The sequence below is a fragment of the Lissotriton helveticus genome, chromosome 3_2 (genome assembly GCF_964261635.1).
Source record: "Lissotriton helveticus chromosome 3_2, aLisHel1.1, whole genome shotgun sequence".
NCBI classification, from domain to species: Eukaryota; Metazoa; Chordata; class Amphibia; order Caudata; family Salamandridae; genus Lissotriton; species Lissotriton helveticus.
The window spans coordinates 385226947-385247222 of NC_136062.1; the positions used below are offsets into that span (position 1 = coordinate 385226947).

Sequence of the window (20276 nt, forward strand, 5' to 3'; positions counted from 1 at the left end):
GGTGATGGGGGACTGCCACGACTGGATGGCAGCGATCTTGAGTTGCAGAGGGGCCACCAGACCGCTTCCCACCTGGTGCCCGAGATAGGTCACGGACCCCTGGCCAATTTGGCATTTGCTGGCCTTGATCGTGAGGCCAGCTCGTTGGAGGGCCTGTAGCACCTCTCGGAGGTGGTGGCGGTGGTCGGACCAGTGGTGGCTGTACACAGCGATATCGTCCAGGTAGGCGGCGCTGAATCCTTCGAGTCCTGCCAGGACCTGGTTTACTAGCCGCTGAAATGTTGCTGGCGCATTCTTCATGCCGAATGGCATGACCTTGAAGTGATAGTGGCCATCAGGGGTAGAGAATGCCGATCGTTCTTGGGCCCGGGGTGTGAGACCGATCTGCCAGTAGCCCGCTGTCAGGTCGAAGATGCTGAGGTAGCGGGCAGCTCCCATGCGGTCGATTAGTTCATCTGCTCGGGGGATGGGGTGTGCGTCTGTTCTGGTGACCGCATTCAAGCCCCGGTAGTCGACGCAGAACCGGAGCTCCGGCGTGGCGCCGGGGGCGGCCGCTTTGGGGACCAGTACCACTGGGCTGGCCCAGGGGCTGTCTGAGGGCTCGATGATCCCGAGTGTGAGCATCTTGGCCACCTCCTCTTGGATGCAGGCCCGTACCCGATCTGGTACGCGGTAGGCCCGATGGCGGATAGGGGGACTGTCTCCAGTGTCCACGTCGTGTAAGCACCAGGGGGTGACCCCTGGGGTGAGGGAGAACAGGGTGGAGAACTGGAGCAGGAGGACTCGGCAGTCTTGGCGCTGTTCCAGGGTGAGGGCCTCCGAGAGTCGGACCCCGTCCACGGAGCCGTCCTTCTCCCGTGACCGTAGGAGGTCAGGAAGGGGTTCGGAGTCCTCCTCGGTTCCATTGTCGGTTGCCATCAGGAGACTGAGTTCGGAGCGTACAAAGTGGGGTTTCAGTCTATTAGCGTGGAGGACCCGGAGAGGGTTTCGGGAAGATTCCATATCGATGAGATAGGTGACAGGGCTCTTGCGCTCGATTACTTTGAAGGGCCCCGTCCATTTGTCTTGCAGGGCGCATGGTTCGGTGGGAGACATTACCCACACTTGTTGGTCGGGTTCAAATTCGATGGAGGATGCATTTTGATCGTACCACCTTTTCATGTCCTCCTGACTGGCCTCCAGGTTTGCTTTTGCCATCTCTCTGAACCTTCTGGTCTGGTTGCGGAGGGTTAGGAGGTACTTGAAAACATCTGGAGGGTTCTTTAGAGGGGGCATTTCCCAGCCTTCTTTGACTAGGCTGAGCGGGCCTCGCACCGGGTGTCCATACAAGAGTTCGAAAGGGCTGAAGCCGAGGGACTTCTGGGGGACTTCTCGGTAGGCAAAGAGAAGGCACGGTAGTAGCACATCCCACTGGCGACGGAGGGGCTCTTCCAACCCCCCAATCATCCCTTTGAGCGTGCGGTTGAACCGCTCAACCAGTCCGTTCCCTTGAGGGTGATAGGGGGTCGTGAATCGGTAGGTGACCCCACACTGTTGCCAGAGGGACTTCATGTATTTTGAGATAAAGTTCGTACCCCTGTCGCTGACGACTTCCCGGGGGAAGCCCACTCGAGAGAAGATCCCCATCAAGGCTCGACCCACTACTGGGGCTGTTATCGTACGAAGGGGGACCGCCTCAGGATAGCGGGTAGCGTGATCCACCAGGACCAGGATGAAGCGATGTCCCTGTGCTGTTCGGGGGTCCAGGGGCCCCACAATGTCTATTCCCACCCTTTCGAACGGGGTGGTCACCACGGGGAATGGTTGTAGGGGTGCCTTGAGTTTGCGGCCGCTCTTCCCACTGGCCTGGCAGGTCGGGCAGGACCGGCAATGGTTGGATACGTCATTTCTCATTTTGGGTCAAAAAAAGTGAGTCACCAGGCGGTGGTAGGTCTTGTCTTGGCCCAGGTGCCCGGCCAGGGGGACATCATGGGCTAGGTTCAACAGGAAGTCTCTGAAGTGGAGGGGCACCACCAGCACTCGCCCGGCCCCCAGTTCTGCGATTTTCTGTTCGCTGTACAAGAGATCATTGTCCCAATAAACCCAGTGGGCCCCGGTGGTGTCTCCTTGGCTCTGGGCGAGCGCTTGCTGTCGCAATCCCTCGAGGGAGGGGCAGGTCTTTTGCTCCTGCCGGAATTGTTCCTGGGTGGGCCCCCCTTCTTGACGCCACTGAGCCAGGTCGGGAAGCTCGGGGGGCTGTGTGGACCCCTCTGGGGTGGGGTCCGGGTGGTCGGTCTGGAGGAAGTCTTCTTCTGGAGTGATCGAGGGCGGAGGTGCTGCCCATTCTGGTTCTTCTGGTCTAGGGATGGTGCGGGTGGCCATGGACCGGGTGGTTACGCACGCCCAGTCCGGGAGACCCAACATCCCCAGATGCTCTCTTCTTTCCACAGCGGCCCACGGGGAGCTCTCGAGATCGTTCCCCAGGAGGCAGTCTACGGGGGCATCGTCACGGACAGTTACTTTCAGCATGCCGGACACTCCTCCCCATTCGAAGGGGACGCAGGCCATCCGACACAGGCTCTCCGAGTTATCTGCCGATCGGACGGGGCAAAGTACGTTTGGTAGGATTTGTTCTGGGGTCACCAGGTGACAGCGGACGGCCGTCACACTGGCCCCGGTGTCACGCAGGGCCTCGGCCTTGCGCCCATTGATGCTCACCCATTGGCTGTACTTCCGAGTGTTGGCGGGCAGGGGAGTCCGCGGGACCATGTCTCTTCCTCCTAGGCATGCCAGGGTCATGGCGGCGGGTTCCCACTCGAACTGCTCCGACTCATAGGTCTCCGTGTCTTCGGAGACTTGTTCTTCTCCCAGGGCGGCAGCCGCCATCTGGCGGGGCCCGGGGGCCTGGTTCTTCGGGCAGGTCGGGTCACTGGCATAGTGGCCGACTCGCTGGCATCAATGACACGTCACGTTAGCTCGGAACCCCGGGCGCATCGGGGGGTTTCCCCGGCCTGCTGGGGCCGGGGTGGCGTTAGTGGGTGCGGCCGGGGCGGCGTCTCTGCCCCGGCCCGGGCCTCCTCCTCCTCCTCGGGGACGATGGTGACCTTGGTTGGTTCTGTTCTGCTCATTCGGCCCACTCCGGGCCACTCGGGTGCTCTCCCACCGGTCAGCCTCGGTGGCGAGCTGCCGGGGTTCAGTCAATTTACTGTCGAGGAGGTGCTGCCTGAGCTCGACAAAGCAGTTGTTGGAGAGGTGCTCCCACACAATGAGATTGAAGAGTTGTTCGTAAGTGGTTACGTTGTTACCCTTGATCCACCCCTCGAAGGCTCAGCTGAAATAGTTCACGTATTCCAACCACGTCGTACCTGGGATCCTGGTGCAGTTGCGGAACCTCTGGCGGTACATTTCGGGTGTAAGTCCATATCGACTGAGGAGGGCGGCCTTCATGTGGTCATAGGACGTCATTTGATGGTCCGGAAGCTGCAGCAGGGCATCACGACCCTCGTTGACGAATCTCCCCCATAGACCGGCTCCCCAGTCACTTCGAGCGACCCGGTGGGCGGTCATGGCAATCTCATAGGCCTTGAACCACTGCTGTATGTCGTCGTTCCGGTGATATTCTCGGACCACATCCTTGGGGATGTGGACCTTCTGCTCGGTAGGACCCGGGGAGTGCGGTTGCTCGGGCACCCCTAGGTTTTTGTTCAGTTTGCGCATTTCTATCTCCGCTAGTTTGCACTCGTGCTCGTATGCCAGTCTTTTTTCTTCGAGGTCTCTCTGTCTCTGTTTTTCCTCTCGCTCTTCTCTGAGCCGTAAGTGTTCTAAGTTTATTTTTTGTTCCGCCAGTTTCAATTCTCCGTCTAATCTGAGTCGTGCCAAGTCTAACTCGTGTAATCTATTTTTTTCCCGCTCTTGGATCTCTTCATGGGAGGGGCCTGTTCTCCGTTCCTCCGTCCGGGTGGTGTTGACTTCCGGGGCTGCGGGGTCCCGGGGGGTTGCGGTATTTGTCTCTGTCCAGGCCTCTAGGGCGTTTTTGAAGTCTTCTTTTGTGCTTAGCCCGGTGGTAGCAATGCCTAAGTCCATGCAAAATTGTTTGAGCTCTCGGTGGTTGTATTCTTCCAGCTTTTCCATCTGGAACTTCTCCGCCGATCCGCTCTCTTTGGTCGTCATTGTGGTTTTAGTCGTAGGGTGAGTTACTGTCTGTACGGTACGCGTTGGTTCGGATCGCGCCGCTGGCCACCAATGTTAGACGGGGACCTGGAGGGTCGGCCGAGCACAGTGATCGCACAGACAGGTAACTTCCCCCCCACAGATGGACACCACACAAAGTTCAGGGTAACACCTTTTATAGGCACTTCTGGGAGTAGAGTGGTACGATACAAGGCAATCAGGACACGATGATCCTCTCAATTCTAGTCTCTAGTAGGGGAAGGGGGTAGCGGGACAGTCTGGGTACCCACGGGTACGGGGGTGTAACGGTGATGGCTCACAATCCTCGAGCTCGGTGTTCGGAGGGGTCAGACCGCGGCAGCGCCGGCAGGTCCCGAAGAGGTCGTAGGTGGCAACGGGCCGCGGCAGCGCCAGCAGGTCCCAACGAGGATGAAGGTTACAACGGGCCGCGGCAGCGCCAGCAGGTCCCACGAGAATGCAGGTTGCAACGGGCCGCGGCAGCGCCAGCAGGTCCCACGAGGATGAAGGTTACAACGGGCCGCGGCAGCGCCAGCAGGTCCCACGAGAATGCAGGTTGCAACGGGCCGCGGCAGCGCCAGCAGGTCCCACGAGGATGAAGGTTACAACGGGCCGCGGCAGCGCCAGCAGGTCCCAACGAGGATGAAGGTTGCAGAGGGCCGCGGCAGCGCCAGCAGGCAGGACAATAGTTCACAAGGCAGGGCTGTGGCAGCGCCAGCAGTCCGTCAAGGATGAGTTCGTCGCGGTGTCTCTCGACTCCAGGATACAACTGCCTTCCTGTCCTGGGGCTGCCTCCGTTATAGGTCTGGCGCCCTTTGATGTCCGGACCCTCGCTCTTGGAGGTCGGGAGGTCTGGGATGAGGGAGTCCAGACACCCAGCAGGGGGGTGGAGCCAGCGCCCGAGGAGGCTGGGGGTGCTCGGCACCTGGCGGGGGAGAGCCATCGACACTTCGTACTCCCATTGACCTGCCAAGTGGGCCGTTCACCTCCTGGGTGGAGGGTGGTGCCGGGATGTCGGGGCCTGGCCAGGCCCAGGGTTGGGGTCGGGCTGAGGCCGCACGGCCGCGTGGTGCCGTGTCCAAGATGGCGGCTGGGCCGGGCAATGGTGCTGACGGTGGCCCGGGCCCTGTCCTGCGGGGAGGGAGCGAGCCCTTCATGTGGCCTGTCCGACAGTGTGCATATACATTGGGGGCCCTCGGAGTGAGACTGTGCTTATGCAGTGGGGCCCTCGGTGTGAGAGTGTGCTTATGCAGTAGGGCCGCTGGAGTGAGAGTGTGCATATACATTGGGGGCCCTCGGAGTGAGACTGTGCTTATGCAGTGGGGCCCTCGGATTGAGAGTGTGCATATGCATTGGGGGCCCTCTGAGTGAGAGTGTGCTTATGCAGTGGGGCCGCAGGAGTGAGAGTGTGCATATGCATTGGGGGCCCTCGGAGTGAGAGTGTGCATATGCATTGGGGGCCCTCGGAGTGAGAATGTGCATATGCATTGTGGGCCTCGGAGTGAGAGTGTGGATATACATTGGGGGCCCTCGGAGTGAGACAGTGCTTATGCAGTGGGGCCACTGGAGTGAGAGTGTGCATATACATTGGGGGCCCTCGGAGTGAGATTGTGCTTATGCAGTGTGGCCCTCGGAGTGAGAGTGTGCATATGCATTGGGGGCCCTTGGAGTGAGAGTGTGCATATGCATTGGGGGCCCTCGGAGTGAGAGTGTGCATATGCATTGGGGGCCCTCGGAGTGAGAGTGTGCATATGCATTGGGGGCCCTCTGAGTGAGAGTGTGCTTATGAAGTGGGGCCGCTGGAGTGAGAGTGTGCATATGCATTGGGGGCCCTCGAAGTGAGAGTGTGCATATGCATTGGGGGCCCTCGAAGTGAGAGTGTGCATATGCATTGGGGGCCCTCTGAGTGAGAGTGTGCATATACATTGGGGGCCCTCGGAGTGAGACTGTGCTTATGCAGTGGGGCCCTCGGAGTGAGAGTGTGCATATGCATTGGGGGCCCTCGGAGTGAGAGAGTGCATATGCAGCGGGGGCCCTCTGAGTGAGAGTGTGCATATGCATTGGGGGCCCTCGGAGTGAGAGTGTGCATATGCATTGGGGGCCCTCGAAGTGAGAGTGTGCTTATGCAGTTGGCTCTCGGAGTGAGAGAGTGCATATGCAGCGGGGGCCCTCTGAGTGAAAGTGTGCTTATGCAGTAGGAGCCCTCGGAGTGAGAGTGTGTTTATGCAGCGGGGGCCCTCTGAGTGAGAGTGTGCTTATGCAGAGGGGTCGCTGGAGTGAGAGTATGCTTATGCAGTGGGGGCCCTCGGAGTGAGAGTGTGCATATGCAGTGGGGGCTCTCTGAGTGAGAGTGTCCTTATGCAGCGGGGGCCCTCGGAGTGAGAGTGTGCATATGCAGTGGGGGCCCTCGGAGTGAGAGTGTGCATAAGCAGTGGGGACCCTCTGAGTGAGAGTGTGCTTATGCAGTGGGGTCGCTGGAGAGAGAGTATGCTTATGCAGTGGGGGCCCTCGGAGTGAGAGTGTGCATATGCAGTGGGGGCTCTCTGAGTGAGAGTGTGCTTATGCAGCGGGGGCCCTCGGAGTGAGAGTGTGCATATGCAGTGGGGGCCCTCGGAGTGAGAGTGTGCATAAGCAGTGGGGGCCCTCTGAGTGAGAGTGTGCTTATGCAGTGGGGCCCTCGGAGTGAGAGTGTGCATATGCAGTGGGCGCCCTCAGAGTGAGCGTGTGCTTATGCAGTAGGAGCCCTCGGAGTGAGAGTGTGCTTATACAGCGGGGGCCCTCGGAGTGAGAGTGTGCTTATGCAGTGGGGTCGCTGGAGTGAGAGTGTGCTTATGCAGTGGGGCCCTCGGAGTGAGAGTGTGCATATGCAGTGGGCGCCCTCAGAGTGAGAGTGTGCTTATGCAGTAGGAGCCCTCTGAGTGAGAGTGTGCTTATGCAGTGGGGTCGCTGGAGTGAGAGTGTGCTTATGCAGTGGGGCCCTCAGAGTGAGAGTGTGCTTATGCAGTGGGGTCGCTGGAGTGAGAGTATGCTTATGCAGTAGGAGCCCTCGGAGTGAGCGTGTGCTTATGCAGTAGGAGCCCTCGGAGTGAGCGTGTGCTTATGCAGTGGGGCCCTCGGAGTGAGAGTGTGCTTATGCAGTGGGGTCGCTGGAGAGTATGCTTATGCAGTAGGAGCCCTCGGAGTGAGCGTGTGTTTATGCAGTGGGGCCCTCGGAGTGAGAGTGTGCTTATGTAGTGGGGTCGATGGAGTGAGAGTATGCTTATGCAGTAGGAGCCCTCGGAGTGAGCGTGTGCTTATGCAGTGGGGGACCTCAGAGTGAGCGTGTGCTTATGCAGTAGGAGCCCTCTGAGTGAGAGTGTGCTTATGCAGTGGGGTCGCTGGAGTGAGAGTGTGCTTATGCAGTGGGGTCGCTGGAGTGAGAGTGTGCTTATGCAGTGGGGCCCTCGGAGTGAGAGTGTGCATATGCAGTGGGGGCTCTCTGAGTGAGAGTGTGCTTATGCAGCGGGGGCCTTCGGAGTGAGAGTGTGCATATGCAGTGGGGGCCCTCGGAGTGAGAGTGTGCATAAGCAGTGGGGGCCCTCTGAGTGAGAGTGTGCTTATGCAGTGGGGCCCTCGGAGTGAGAGTGTGCATATGCAGTGGGCGCCCTCAGAGTGAGCGTGTGCTTATGCAGTAGGAGCCCTCGGAGTGAGAGTGTGCTTATACAGCGGGGGCCCTCGGAGTGAGAGTGTGCTTATGCAGTGGGGTCGCTGGAGTGAGAGTGTGCTTATGCAGTGGGGCCCTCGGAGTGAGAGTGTGCATATGCAGTGGGCGCCCTCAGAGTGAGCGTGTGCTTATGCAGTAGGAGCCCTCTGAGTGAGAGTGTGCTTATGCAGTGGGGTCGCTGGAGTGAGAGTGTGCTTATGCAGGGGGGTCGCTGGAGTGAGAGTGTGCTTATGCAGTGGGGCCCTCGGAGTGAGAGTGTGCTTATGCAGTGGGGTCGCTGGAGTGAGAGTATGCTTATGCAGTAGGAGCCCTCGGAGTGAGCGTGTGCTTATGCAGTAGGAGCCCTCGGAGTGAGCGTGTGCTTATGCAGTGGGGCCCTCGGAGTGAGAGTGTGCTTATTCAGTGGGGTCGCTGGAGAGTATGCTTATGCAGTAGGAGCCCTCGGAGTGAGCGTGTGTTTATGCAGTGGGGCCCTCGGAGTGAGAGTGTGCTTATGCAGTGGGGTCGATGGAGTGAGAGTATGCTTATGCAGTAGGAGCCCTCGGAGTGAGCGTTTGCTTATGCAGTGGGGGCCCTCAGAGTGAGCGTGTGCTTATGCAGTAGGAGCCCTCTGAGTGAGAGTGTGCTTATGCAGTGGGGTCGCTGGAGTGAGAGTGTGCTTATGCAGTGGGGTCGCTGGAGTGAGAGTGTGCTTATGCAGTGGGGCCCTCGGAGTGAGAGAGTGCTTATGCAGTGGGGTCGCTGGAGTGAGAGTATGCTTATGCAGTAGGAGCCCTCGGAGTGAGCGTGTGCTTATGTAGTAGGAGCCCTCGGAGTGAGCGTGTGCTTATGCAGTGGGGCCCTCAGAGTGAGAGTGTGCTTATGCAGTGGGGTCGCTGGAGTGAGAGTATGCTTATGCAGTAGGAGCCCTCGGAGTGAGCGTGTGCTTATGCAGTGGGGGCCCTCAGAGTGAGCGTGTGCTTATGCAGTAGGAGCCCTCGGAGTGAGCGTGTGCTTATGCAGTAGGAGCCCTCGGAGTGAGCGTGTGCTTATGCAGTGGGGGCCCTCAGAGTGAGCGTGTGCTTATGCAGTAGGAGCCCTCGGAGTGAGCGTGTGCTTATGCAGTAGGAGCCCTCGGAGTGAGCGTGTGCTTATGCAGTAGGAGCCCTCGGAGTGAGCGTGTGCTTATGCAGTGGGGGCCCTCAGAGTGAGCGTGTGCTTATGCAGTAGGAGCCCTCGGAGTGAGCGTGTGCTTATGCAGTAGGAGCCCTCGGAGTGAGCGTGTGCTTATGCAGTGGGGGCCCTCAGAGTGAGCGTGTGCTTATGCAGTGGGGGCCCTCAGAGTGAGCGTGTGCTTATGCAGTAGGAGCCCTCGGAGTGAGCGTGTGCTTATGCAGTAGGAGCCCTCGGAGTGAGCGTGTGCTTATGCAGTGGGGGCCCTCAGAGTGAGCGTGTGCTTATGCAGTAGGAGCCCTCGGAGTGAGCGTGTGCTTATGCAGTGGGGGCCCTCAGAGTGAGCGTGTGCTTCTGCAGTGGGGGCCCTCGGAGTGAGCGTGTGCTTATGCAGTAGGAGCCCTCGGGGTGAGCGTGTGCTTATGCAGTGGGGGCCCTCAGAGTGAGCGTGTGCTTCTGCAGTGGGGGCCCTCGGAGTGAGCGTGTGCTTATGCAGTAGGAGCCCTCGGAGTGAGCGTGTGCTTATGCAGTGGGGGCCCTCAGAGTGAGCGTGTGCTTCTGCAGTGGGGGCCCTCGGAGTGAGCGTGTGCTTATGCAGTAGGAGCCCTCGGAGTGAGAGTGTGCTTATGACCGTACAGTCTCTCCGTGTAGCCCCGGTTCTCTCTCCACTTGCGGTTAACGTACAGAATGCCTTTGGCACCTGTAATGGGCCCCCCCAGTTCCTTCACTGCATCAGCAACAATATGTACATATTTCTGACGGGGTCTATTGTACACATCTGCGCTGCACCAGGAGCGCGCGTGTGTTTTTGGTCCATCTGGAGCTCTAGTGAACCTTGTTCGTGGAAGTGCCATGTGCTCCTGCCCGTTTCAAGCAGAGAGGGCACAGGGGACGCGGATCCTGGGGTGAGGCAAACACAGAGCTGCAGGAGGGTGGTGGGTACCTGCACGTAACGTATGACATGTCATAGCATAGTCATACATGACAGTACACACCATATCAGACACAAAATACCATTAGCACGGCACACTATTCAGTACTATAACATGCAATAGCATAACCGCTCTTTGCAATCCATTGCATAACCTATAGTATATAAAGTACCCATGCACGACTACAGCCGTGCTATTCCACACCGCGCTGCCGCATACCGTGTCTGTTGGGAGAGTCAAGCGGTTAGGGAGACCCCTTCGAGTTCAGGAAACCCCAGGCTGCTCGCGACTCCAGCAGAGCCGCTTATGCTCTCAATTCTTATTTTAATTAATAATCATTTGTTGTTGCGCTCAGAGGCCGGAGCTGAGCCATGTTCATTGATACCAGTACTATTAGATATAACTTTTTAATACAGCGTTTCATACTGCAGGTTTGTCGTTTCTGAGCCTATTTATTATCCAAAGGTACAGGTACCTAGGTAAAGATGACCAGGCTTGACCCCCCTCCTCCTCCCACGCCGTGTCAGCAGGCAGTATGGGGGTGCAGGGTGGTTTCACGCCGCCTGTACACCTGGTGGTTTTTTGATGCTCCAGTTGAGGGTGAGTAATTGCCCTTCTGACACGCCCAGCTATTGTCAGGGTATGGTGTATGCGTAGCTGACGTGCACACAGACCCCGGCAGCTCGGGTTGAAAAGAGGCCGGCGCACGGGGGAGCGGTGTGTACGCGGCTTCCGACAATAGGTTTCAGACAGGACGACGGGCGCTGGGGAATGTCATTACTGTGTGCTTCCAGGCCCGCCGAGGGACATGAAGGACGCCGACCTGTCTGAGGTCACTGATGGAGGGCTGCCAGGATGATGTCAGAGGCCTGTCATCCTTCCTGTAATCCCCCGTGCGCGCCATTGTCCTTCAGTGCTGTCTGCCTCACCCAGAATGCATCCGTGCTTCTGAGGCCTGCACGGTGGTGGGTTGTATGCCTGTCTCTCTGGCGCTTAGGGGTCTCCTCCTGACTGTATCAATGCAGTCTACTAATATAATATTAGTCCCTCACACAGGTCACACCCAGTGCTTTATCTGTAAAATAAAAAGCGCTAGGACCCTTGTCAGGAGGACACTGCAGCTTGCACCAACCATTGCCCCTGCCAGCTCTGCCAGTGACAGTACCAACACAACTGCTAAGGTCACACATTTACAAGTGTGACAATGTATATTATTTCATGCCCCAAACATAAGAATGGCTTGTACGTCACCTATCATTCATTGTTAATGTACATTGAATTAATAAACTGCTGTTGTTGTGCTCATACCTAAATTAGACAGACAGCGCCACCATATGGTAGGTTGTAAAAAGCGCTGGTACTGACACGTAAGGTGCCAGTGCTGAACTGGAAACCACGGGCTCAAATTAAGCACTGGTCTCACCAGACAGTGAGTTGACTCTTGGCTCTACAGTGCTGCTCTATAGTTCCCAGTCTACTATTTTGCCTACATCAGTTGCGTGCTCCTGATTTAGCGCCTTTCTTCTCTGCGCCTTTCTTCTCTATTCTTGTGTTTGGGCTCACATGGTTCTGATGAGATGAATTGTGGGGCATATTACCAACGTTAAGCGATATTTATCGCTAACGATGCTTAGCAACGAATTTTTTACCGCTAAGCATCGTCAGAAATTATCGCAGATAAACCTTGCTATTATCAAGGTTTATCGCAAATGCAATAAAAAACGGCCGCCATGCATGAATATCGCTGAAAAGTCAGCGATATTCATGCATTACCGAGCTAATGCTCTTAGCCATGTTATCCACCTCTCATTGGATAACATGGCTAAGAACTGCTCAGGGCAGGTGTTAGTTTTTGGAGATATTCGCGCTTTAGCGCGAATATCTCCAAAAGTTGGTAATAGGAGATAGCGATGTTAGCGACTGTTTCCAGTCGCTAACATCTTGGCACGCCCACTTTGCATGTCATTAGTGATAAATATCACTGACATGCAAAGCGGGGCCCAAGATGGTCGCTATCTCCTACTAGCGGTCGCTAACTGGTGTTAGCGACAGCTAGGTAATAGGGAGATAATTTTATCTCCGCTTTTTTGGCTTTTAAAGCCAAAAAAGCGGAGATAAACCCCCCTGATAATATGCCCCTGTGTTCTTTCACTGCTTTCTTGCGGGGGCTCATTTTTAGGTCTCGCCTAAGATAGTTTTTTTGTTTAAGTACAGCAATTATAAAGGCAAGAACTGAGGGGCATATTATCAAGGGGGTTTATCTCCGCTTTTTTGGCTTTAAAAGCCAAGAAAGCGGAGATAAAATTATCTCCCTATTACCTAGCTGTCGCTAACACCAGTTAGCGACAGCTAGTAGGAGATAGCGACCATCTTGGGCCCCACTTTGCATGTCAGTGATATTTATCACTAATGATGTGCAAAGTGGGCGTGCCAAGATGTTAGCGACTGGAAACAGTCTCTAACATCGCTATCTCCTATTACCAACTTTTGGAGATATTCGCGCTAAGCGCGAATATCTCCAAAAGCTAACACCTGCCCTGAGCAGTTCTTAGCCATGTTATCCAATGGGAGGTGGATAACATGGCTAAGAGCATTAGCTCGGTAATGCATGAATATCGCTGACTTTTCAGCGATATTCATGCATTGTGGCCGTTTTTTATCGCATTTGCGATAAACCTTGGTAATACCAAGGTTTATCTGCGATAAAAATCACCGCAGCTTAGCGGTAACATTTTATCTCTAACCAAGCAATAGCGATAATTATCGCTATTGCTTGGTAATATGCCCCTGAGTTCCACAACATGAGACACTCCACAGATTTCAGAGAAAGGAAAATCCTCTTTTAGCGCAAAAAAATAAGCATGTCACTTCCGGTGTGCTAGCATATTGTCACATTGGTAAAGTACTTTATGAATATCCCTTTCATCATAATATGATGCTGCTAAGAAGGATAAGTGGCCTGCAAACGCTGATAAACACCTGTGACAAACGTCAGCATGTAGCCATTACATTTTATTAAGTTTTAGAAATAAGATACTAAACAAATATGCTTAGTGAACATGTTCTCTATAAACCTGTATCTAAGCCAATAAAATGGTGGGAAAATGTGTTCTGGGAGTTATAGCCTTGATTTACTTCTATTGAGGTAATTGACCTCCTGATAACAATGACCTACTGGAGGCAAGCTCAGGCCTGGAAACACTGTGTCCTTATGACGTGCAGATGGGTGGTAGCCTGACCATATCCACTGGTGGTCCAAACTACTTCACCGTCCTTGGGGCGATGTATCTATTTGAAATGGGCTGGTCCCTCATCTTCCACTGCTCAAACCCCACAATGACCTAATTATCCTTTCTAGGACAGCAAAGCCATGCTGGCATTTTTTGCGTCCATGCATTTTACAATCTTCCTGTCCCATATGTCCTTCACCAAGGCCACTATATGGAATGTGTTGTACGAGGTGACCATAAATTCTTCCCCATATCATCAAACTCAGTGACTCTTCCTTGATAATTCCCAGCCTATGGTGCATCATTGTACTGACTAGCTTCCATCCAACTAATCTTTTAATCTGACCCACTACTGTGGAGTGTATTGGAGTGTATATATGTTCCCAGTGAGGACTGGCCGATGAACCGAGCTGTTACGGCAGCAGGACTCGCTGCCTTACCTGTTAAACCACAGTATATACTACAGTATGTCAATAATGTGCTTCTGTGTTCAGTATCCAGCTCATCATTATTTGTGGCAGTTTCCATCCAATTATTGGTTGAGCTCACTACCTCATCCATGAATGTAGCAACCAACTGGTGGGCTCTTTATGTGCACATTACCTTGCTCCTTAATGGGCACAGCACAGCGCTATTTAATGTTTATATTTAACGGTGTAGTATCATACATTGTAAAAGACGATAAGAACATGCTTAATAAGGCGTGTCATGGTTAGCTCATGGTTGGTCATTAATGGGTGTAACATTTATCTCTATAGGGGTTGAAGCATCCAGACAACTAACTGAGGTAGTTTCTAGTTTGTGTATTTTTTCTGTTCTTCAGCAGGTCTGGGGACCAGCTTATGTATAACTGTAGCATCCAACTCTACAACACATGTAGCACTTCACCCATTCACAGGCGTCATTTGTAGCGTGTCAACAGATGTAGGGGAAACCATTAACCCATAAGTACGAGGAGTATCGACTTCAATAATGGTGTATTAAATAAATTGCTAATAGTTCAAGTGTGAGACTTATTAATGGGTGTGGTATACAATATAGAGGTGATTAATATATGCAGTGTATAGCTTATTGGGTGTAGTATCCAGCTTTTTCTTTGGTGCCAACTATACTAAAGAACATAGTAAAAATCTTTTCAATAGGTGTAGTATGTCACATATTTATTAATGGGTATAATATATAGCTGCACTATGGGTGAAATGAAGACCCTGTGTGCTATGGGGGGACATGGTGCTAACCCATTCATTCCCTCTACGTCCTACGCAGCACTGTGTTTGCCAAGAACGACACAAACCTTAGAGTCCATCGCTGGGCAAAGTTCACTTTGAACTCCGTGGTACTCCAGCTCCGTTCAATGCTGCCTTTTATTCCAGCAGAATGTGGTCAGGTGGTTGTGGTCTCTGTGATAAACCCTAAGGTGGGTTATGAGTCTACCCAATGGTTAAGGCTGAAATGTAAATATAAATCCAGCGCTTGGACACCCTCGTGGTTGACAAGTAGTGCTCTACAAATCTACTGATTGACTGCTACATGAATAGCTACTCCAGTACCATCTACACCAATAATATCATGAATGTCTATATATACTTCATATCTACCTAACATACTATGCTTATCTTAAGTCTCTGCAAAGAGGTCTTGTCTCAAGTTAGAGCTGGGTTAATCTTATGCGCTGTCTCTAGTCCTAACATATTTTGTGGCAAGCAGGTAATTTGGGGTTGTATCACTTCTATCAATGTAGATAAATTGATGGGTAGATATTAGTTGCAAGTCAATAATATTGTAGGTGGCAGTCTTTTTGATTATTGAAATTATCTACCCATGCAAAATACGACCACTCATCTTAGATATTACTTAAAAGGCATCCATTTCCATCGCTATGACGTCTCTTCGCTGGCTTTCTTTTATACACAGAGTGTGAACGTCAAGGTCACGTCACACCAGGAGGAGAAAGTACTACCCAATCATATTGTCTATACGCAACCTTTATTCTTTTTGTAGAAGAAAGGACTGAAGATTTCCAGTATAGTCGGCCGGGCAATGGACGTCTCTAGCTAAGGTCCTACTAGTCTGAAAAGCATTGAAGACACTGTTATTGGTCTGGTTTCATATACACTGTCTTGTTGCCCTGGCTACATACATGTACTCTCAGTGCAGCTGAATACATCTATTTATTTATTTATTTTAGTGTTTTATAGAGCGCGAACTTGACCCGTTAGGGTATCAGTGCGCTTTACAGAATCAAAGAGTCATACAAGAGGCATGATAACACAAGAGTATACTGTCACTTAGGGAGGGGGTGCTGAATACAAGAGGAATGGGAGTACAGCACAGTTCACTGCTAGCAAACAGCCTACAGAGGGCATTTAATAGGGCTTTGTGTGATGCTATCAATGACGATTCACAGAGGCATTTATGAGTACAGGACGTAATACTGCACCAGTATGCTTTTACGTACTCTTACAAGCCTTGGCGAGACAGCCCTGAAACGTTCAACTCCATAGTAGTAAAACTGCAAATAGGGCACAGTTTTCTATTCGTACTAGTTGTATATGGAAATCCCCTTAATATTCGTATTTCAATCCAGTTTTAAATGTTTTGGGGAATAATACACAGAGACATGTAGCAATACTTAAAAGAGCGCTGCAGGAATCCAACTTTACAAACTCCAAAATGCCTTTGCGACTAGACCATTAAATACCAAAATATAGACCACCAGAATCTTGACCTTACATATATTTCTACCTATGAAAATACCAGTGTGTTTTTAATTCCTAACCCAGTCGGACTCACTTTGTAAAAATTTGAGGATGAGGTTCATTTAACATGGTAATTCCAGTTAGGGGTAGATGAAGGTGTGGGGGAGGGGAAGGAGTTTGGGGAGGGAGAATATGTGCAACCTGAAATGTTAGTAGGGAGATATATATGGAAGGTTGACATTGTGAAAGCTTATGTTTTGGCCCCTGTGTAGTGTAAAAACATGTATTTGAAACTATTACTCCCCAGTAGCACATGTTGTTTTAATGTATAAGACAGTTGCAGGAAAGAGAGATCTAAAGATTTCCACTTAAAATTTAATCTAATTTATGATAAAAGTTGTGCATGTCTCTGTGGGCTCTCGCAAGGGAGTCTGTGTCCCGCTTCAGTGGTGTTCCTTGGGGTAACTATCTCTCCTCATCCTTAGGGAGCCGGTGGATGAAGTGCTCCAGATCCCCCCTTCGCTGCTGACATGCGGGGGGTGCCAGCAGAGCATTGGCGACCGCTACTTCCTGAAGGCCATCGATCAGTACTGGCATGAGGACTGCCTCAGCTGTGACCTGTGTGGATGCCGGCTCGGCGAGGTGGGACGGAGGCTGTACTACAAGCTGGGCCGCAAGCTGTGCAGGAGGGACTACCTCAGGTATGTGTAATGCCCACCCACTCTGCCCAATGTGTGCTGCATCTATGCAGGCAACTTCAGGTTTCCTCAGGGCTCACTCTTACAATCTTCAATCTATCTGTGGCCCCATGCGCGCTCCTGTAGTGAAAAGAATGGGTTTGGTGTCCATGACTGTGCAGGAGATATTCACCACTTGCTCGGGGTCTCCACTTTACCAAACATTGACTGACTAGAGAACTTGTCAGCCAGGGGTCAGTATTAGATCTCCTTCTACTGGTTTAAATGAACCCCTATAAAACAAACTGTTTTTCATAATCCTCAGATACCACAAGTCTGTGGTCAGACTTCGTGTTCCAAGCGATCTGCAAATGGAGCATTGCACCTTATTAGAACATTGGAATGTTGGGAGCTCCATTGAAAACAATGAAGTGCTCTGGGCTTATAATGGCTGGTATAAGCCTGGAGCTCCAACATTCCAATGTTTCTTTGTTCACAGCTCTGGCTGTGAACAAAGGTTTCAAGGACCCTGAGGGGATTCCAGTCCCCTCACGCTCCCATGAGGCTTTGTTCTTTTTTGTTAGAACATTCTGCCCTCTAGTGGCAGAATGTTCTAATAGCCTTATAGCCCTTCGTAGCTGGGCTATACCAGCTATTAAAGTCCCTCTCCCTTGTTGAAGGCCCTCGCCTTCGGCTCGGGGCCTTTAACGCTGGAGAGGGCCTTTAATAGCCGGTATAAGGCTATCCGTAGCACTAACAAAAAGCTCAGTTGCAACAACAAATACCTAATAGATTCACCCCAGTACCAACTTCAGCTAGAGAGAAGAATGAAACAGAGACTGCACACCCCAAAGGTAGGCATGTCACCCCAGCTTTAGCCCTTTTAAGACCCATACTGACTCGCTCCTCAGACTGATACTCGGAAATTTTAGTAGCCCCTTACACGCCACTACCAACTACTAGCTTGGGTACCTTGTCTCCAGTCTGTTCTGTTCTTGATGCGATGCGATGCGACAGTGGGCACGTTGATTAAACATTCTAAACCAGACAAGGTTTCGGAGGCAACACGCTCCTGAACGCCAGCAGTGCTCATACAGCCTGCCTGCGTTCAGGAGCATGCTGTCTCCGCAACCTTGTATTGTGTAAGAATTATATATATATATATATATATATATAAAATCACAAAGACCTTCACCGAGAAAGGATTGAGCCGCATACAATGCGATGAAGTAAGCAGCTTTATTTCTTTTCACAAACAGTGCTGTCATTTATATATATATCGTCATGGTATATATATGGGGAGCTAGATATAGAAAATCTACACTTGGTTACCTGTCCATATTTTTTTTCTCTATATTTTCTCCATAATATTATGCCCATCAATATTCTGGTGACAACACTCGGGTGCATACCCTTCCAGTGATGCAGTCCAAGGAGGTGGCACAGGGAGATTTTAGAGTGACTGCAATGTTTATACTGATGATATGAGGTTGCTTGATGGTGAGTATCTAGTAATTATTTGCAATAGGTAGGTGGGTCATAGTTAATTTTATGGCCATCAATTAGAGTAGTTTTATAAAGCTTTACATTTTGTGGAGTACCAACCGATTTGAAGCCAGTACTGAGAGGCCAGGCACTGTCTGTGGAAGTTACACAGAGTACTTATGGAAAAGTTAAGTACTTCTTTAAAGGCTACAATGAGTAAAGGGGGGACCATCCAAAATTTGGTTGAAATAACTCAGTTAGAGGCAAGAGCTGAGAGTACTGCTCTGGGAGTGTGGAAGGTTGTCCTGTGGCAGATTTTGCAGAGTTCAAGTACTTCAAAACCAGCAGCCTTAGGTGCAATGTTAATAAACGATTCCAAGTGCAAGGCTGTGCTGAAGAGTACTCCAGGATTTATGGCTGGTGGTGATACATGAAGATGGTCAGAGGGAAATAGTATAGGGACAGGTAGATGACCAATCGCTGAGTAAGTAGGAAAGTAGATGATTTGATTCGTAACTGAGTTTCGCAAGAGAGAATGGGGAGCCTTCCATTGACAAATAGCATTGAGACAGTCAGACGTTCTGGATTGAAGACTCTTGGCTAGATTCATCGATCTTTCTTGCAAAGCTACGAAGCAAGGCTACTAGCTGCACTACGTTGCTTGTAAAGGGAATGAGCAGATATGCACCATACGCACTAAGGTATGGAATACTACTACTCTCTCATAGTGTTGGAGTACTTCAGGCAGCCTAGCACCAAACAGTGCTTAATTTGAGCCGGTGGTTTCCAGTGCTCGGTACCGGCACTTAATTGTCAACACTGGCACTTGTGGCAGTCTGCCACAAGGTGGAGCTGTCTGAAATGGCCACAACAACAGTCAATTAATCATTGAGTACACATTAAAAAGGACTATTCCCTGCCGACCAAGCCATACTTAATGGTTTGGGTGCCTGGAATAGTCTGAATTGTCATACTTCTAGGAATGTGATGCTTAGTAGTTGTGTTGTTACTACTATTGGTAGCATGGAATAAGTAATGTGTGGTGGAATCTGCAGTGGCCTCCAAATGAGAGCCCTGGCCCTTTTGTTTTTTACAAATTAAGCACTGGCGCCAACGCAGGAACCCTTGCAACATGAAGCCTCGTGCACCACTTGTTCATCATCAAAAACTTAACAAAATTTCACTTCACAAACATCTACAAATTAAATTGCCCATTAAAGACCTAATCACTCTTAAGGCCTGGAGCTAGCTGTGACAATACATGCTATTCTGGTTTTTTTTTATAGAATATACTCCATTTAGGAGCACCATTTGTTGCTTATCACTTTGTCTTCCCTTGTTCATCGATCAAAGACCTTTGATCGAACATGCCTGCCTTGAGTTTCTCATTGGCAGATCATGTTTCTGTGGATGCCGCAACTCGCTTTTTCAGGGTATTTCAATAAGTTCTCTAATGGTGCTTTTGGTATGAATCTATGGGGCATATTACCAAGCAATAGCGATAATTATCGCTATGCATGGTTAGCGGCTAAAAACATATCGGTGCGCTCCGACGATTTTTACCGCTGAGATACCTTGATATTATCAAGGTTTATTTCAAAAGCGGTAAAAATCCTGCGAAATGCATGAATACCGCTGAAAAATCAGCGATATTCATGCATTATCGTGACAATGCTCTTAGCCATGTTATCCACCTTCCATTGGATAACATGGCTAAGAACTGCTCTGGGCAGGCGTTATCTTTTGGAGATATTCGCGCTAAGCGCGAATATTTCCAAAAGTAAGGCTTTGTAAGGCTTTGTTGATAATTGGAGATAGCGATATTAGCGACTGTTTCCAGTCGCTAACATCTTGGCACGCCCACTTTGCATGTCATTAGCGATAAATATCGCTGACATGCAAAGTGGGCCCCAAGATGATCGCTATCTCCTACTAGCTGTCGCTAACTGGTGTTAGCGACAGCTAGGTAATAGGGCGATAAAATTATCACCGCTTTAGCGGGAAAAAGTCCCGCTAAGGCAGCGATAATGGCCCTTGGTAATATGCCCCTATGTTCCCTCTGGGTTAAAGAAAATTGACAACCCTGGGTTGCGTACTGGTCACCTCTGCATTTGTACAACATATCTACTTTTGGTAACATGATGCCTTACTCTGGGAAACCATACTTCATCTATGGCTCTATTATTGGGTCGAGGTACCGCTCTATTATAGAGATCTATGTGCGACCCGAA

The 20276-nt window shown here is 51.4% G+C and overlaps 1 protein-coding gene across 1 annotated transcript in view; it reads left to right on the forward strand.

Annotated features, from left to right (window-relative positions):
- Nucleotides 1-20276, forward strand: part of LMO2 (LIM domain only 2) — a 42476-nt gene that overhangs the window by 10471 nt on the left and 11729 nt on the right. Inside the window, exon 2 of the mRNA XM_078684267.1 lies at nt 16369-16584. Coding sequence (XP_078540393.1) covers nt 16369-16584 — 216 coding nt within the window. The remainder of the gene's footprint in view (nt 1-16368; nt 16585-20276) is intronic.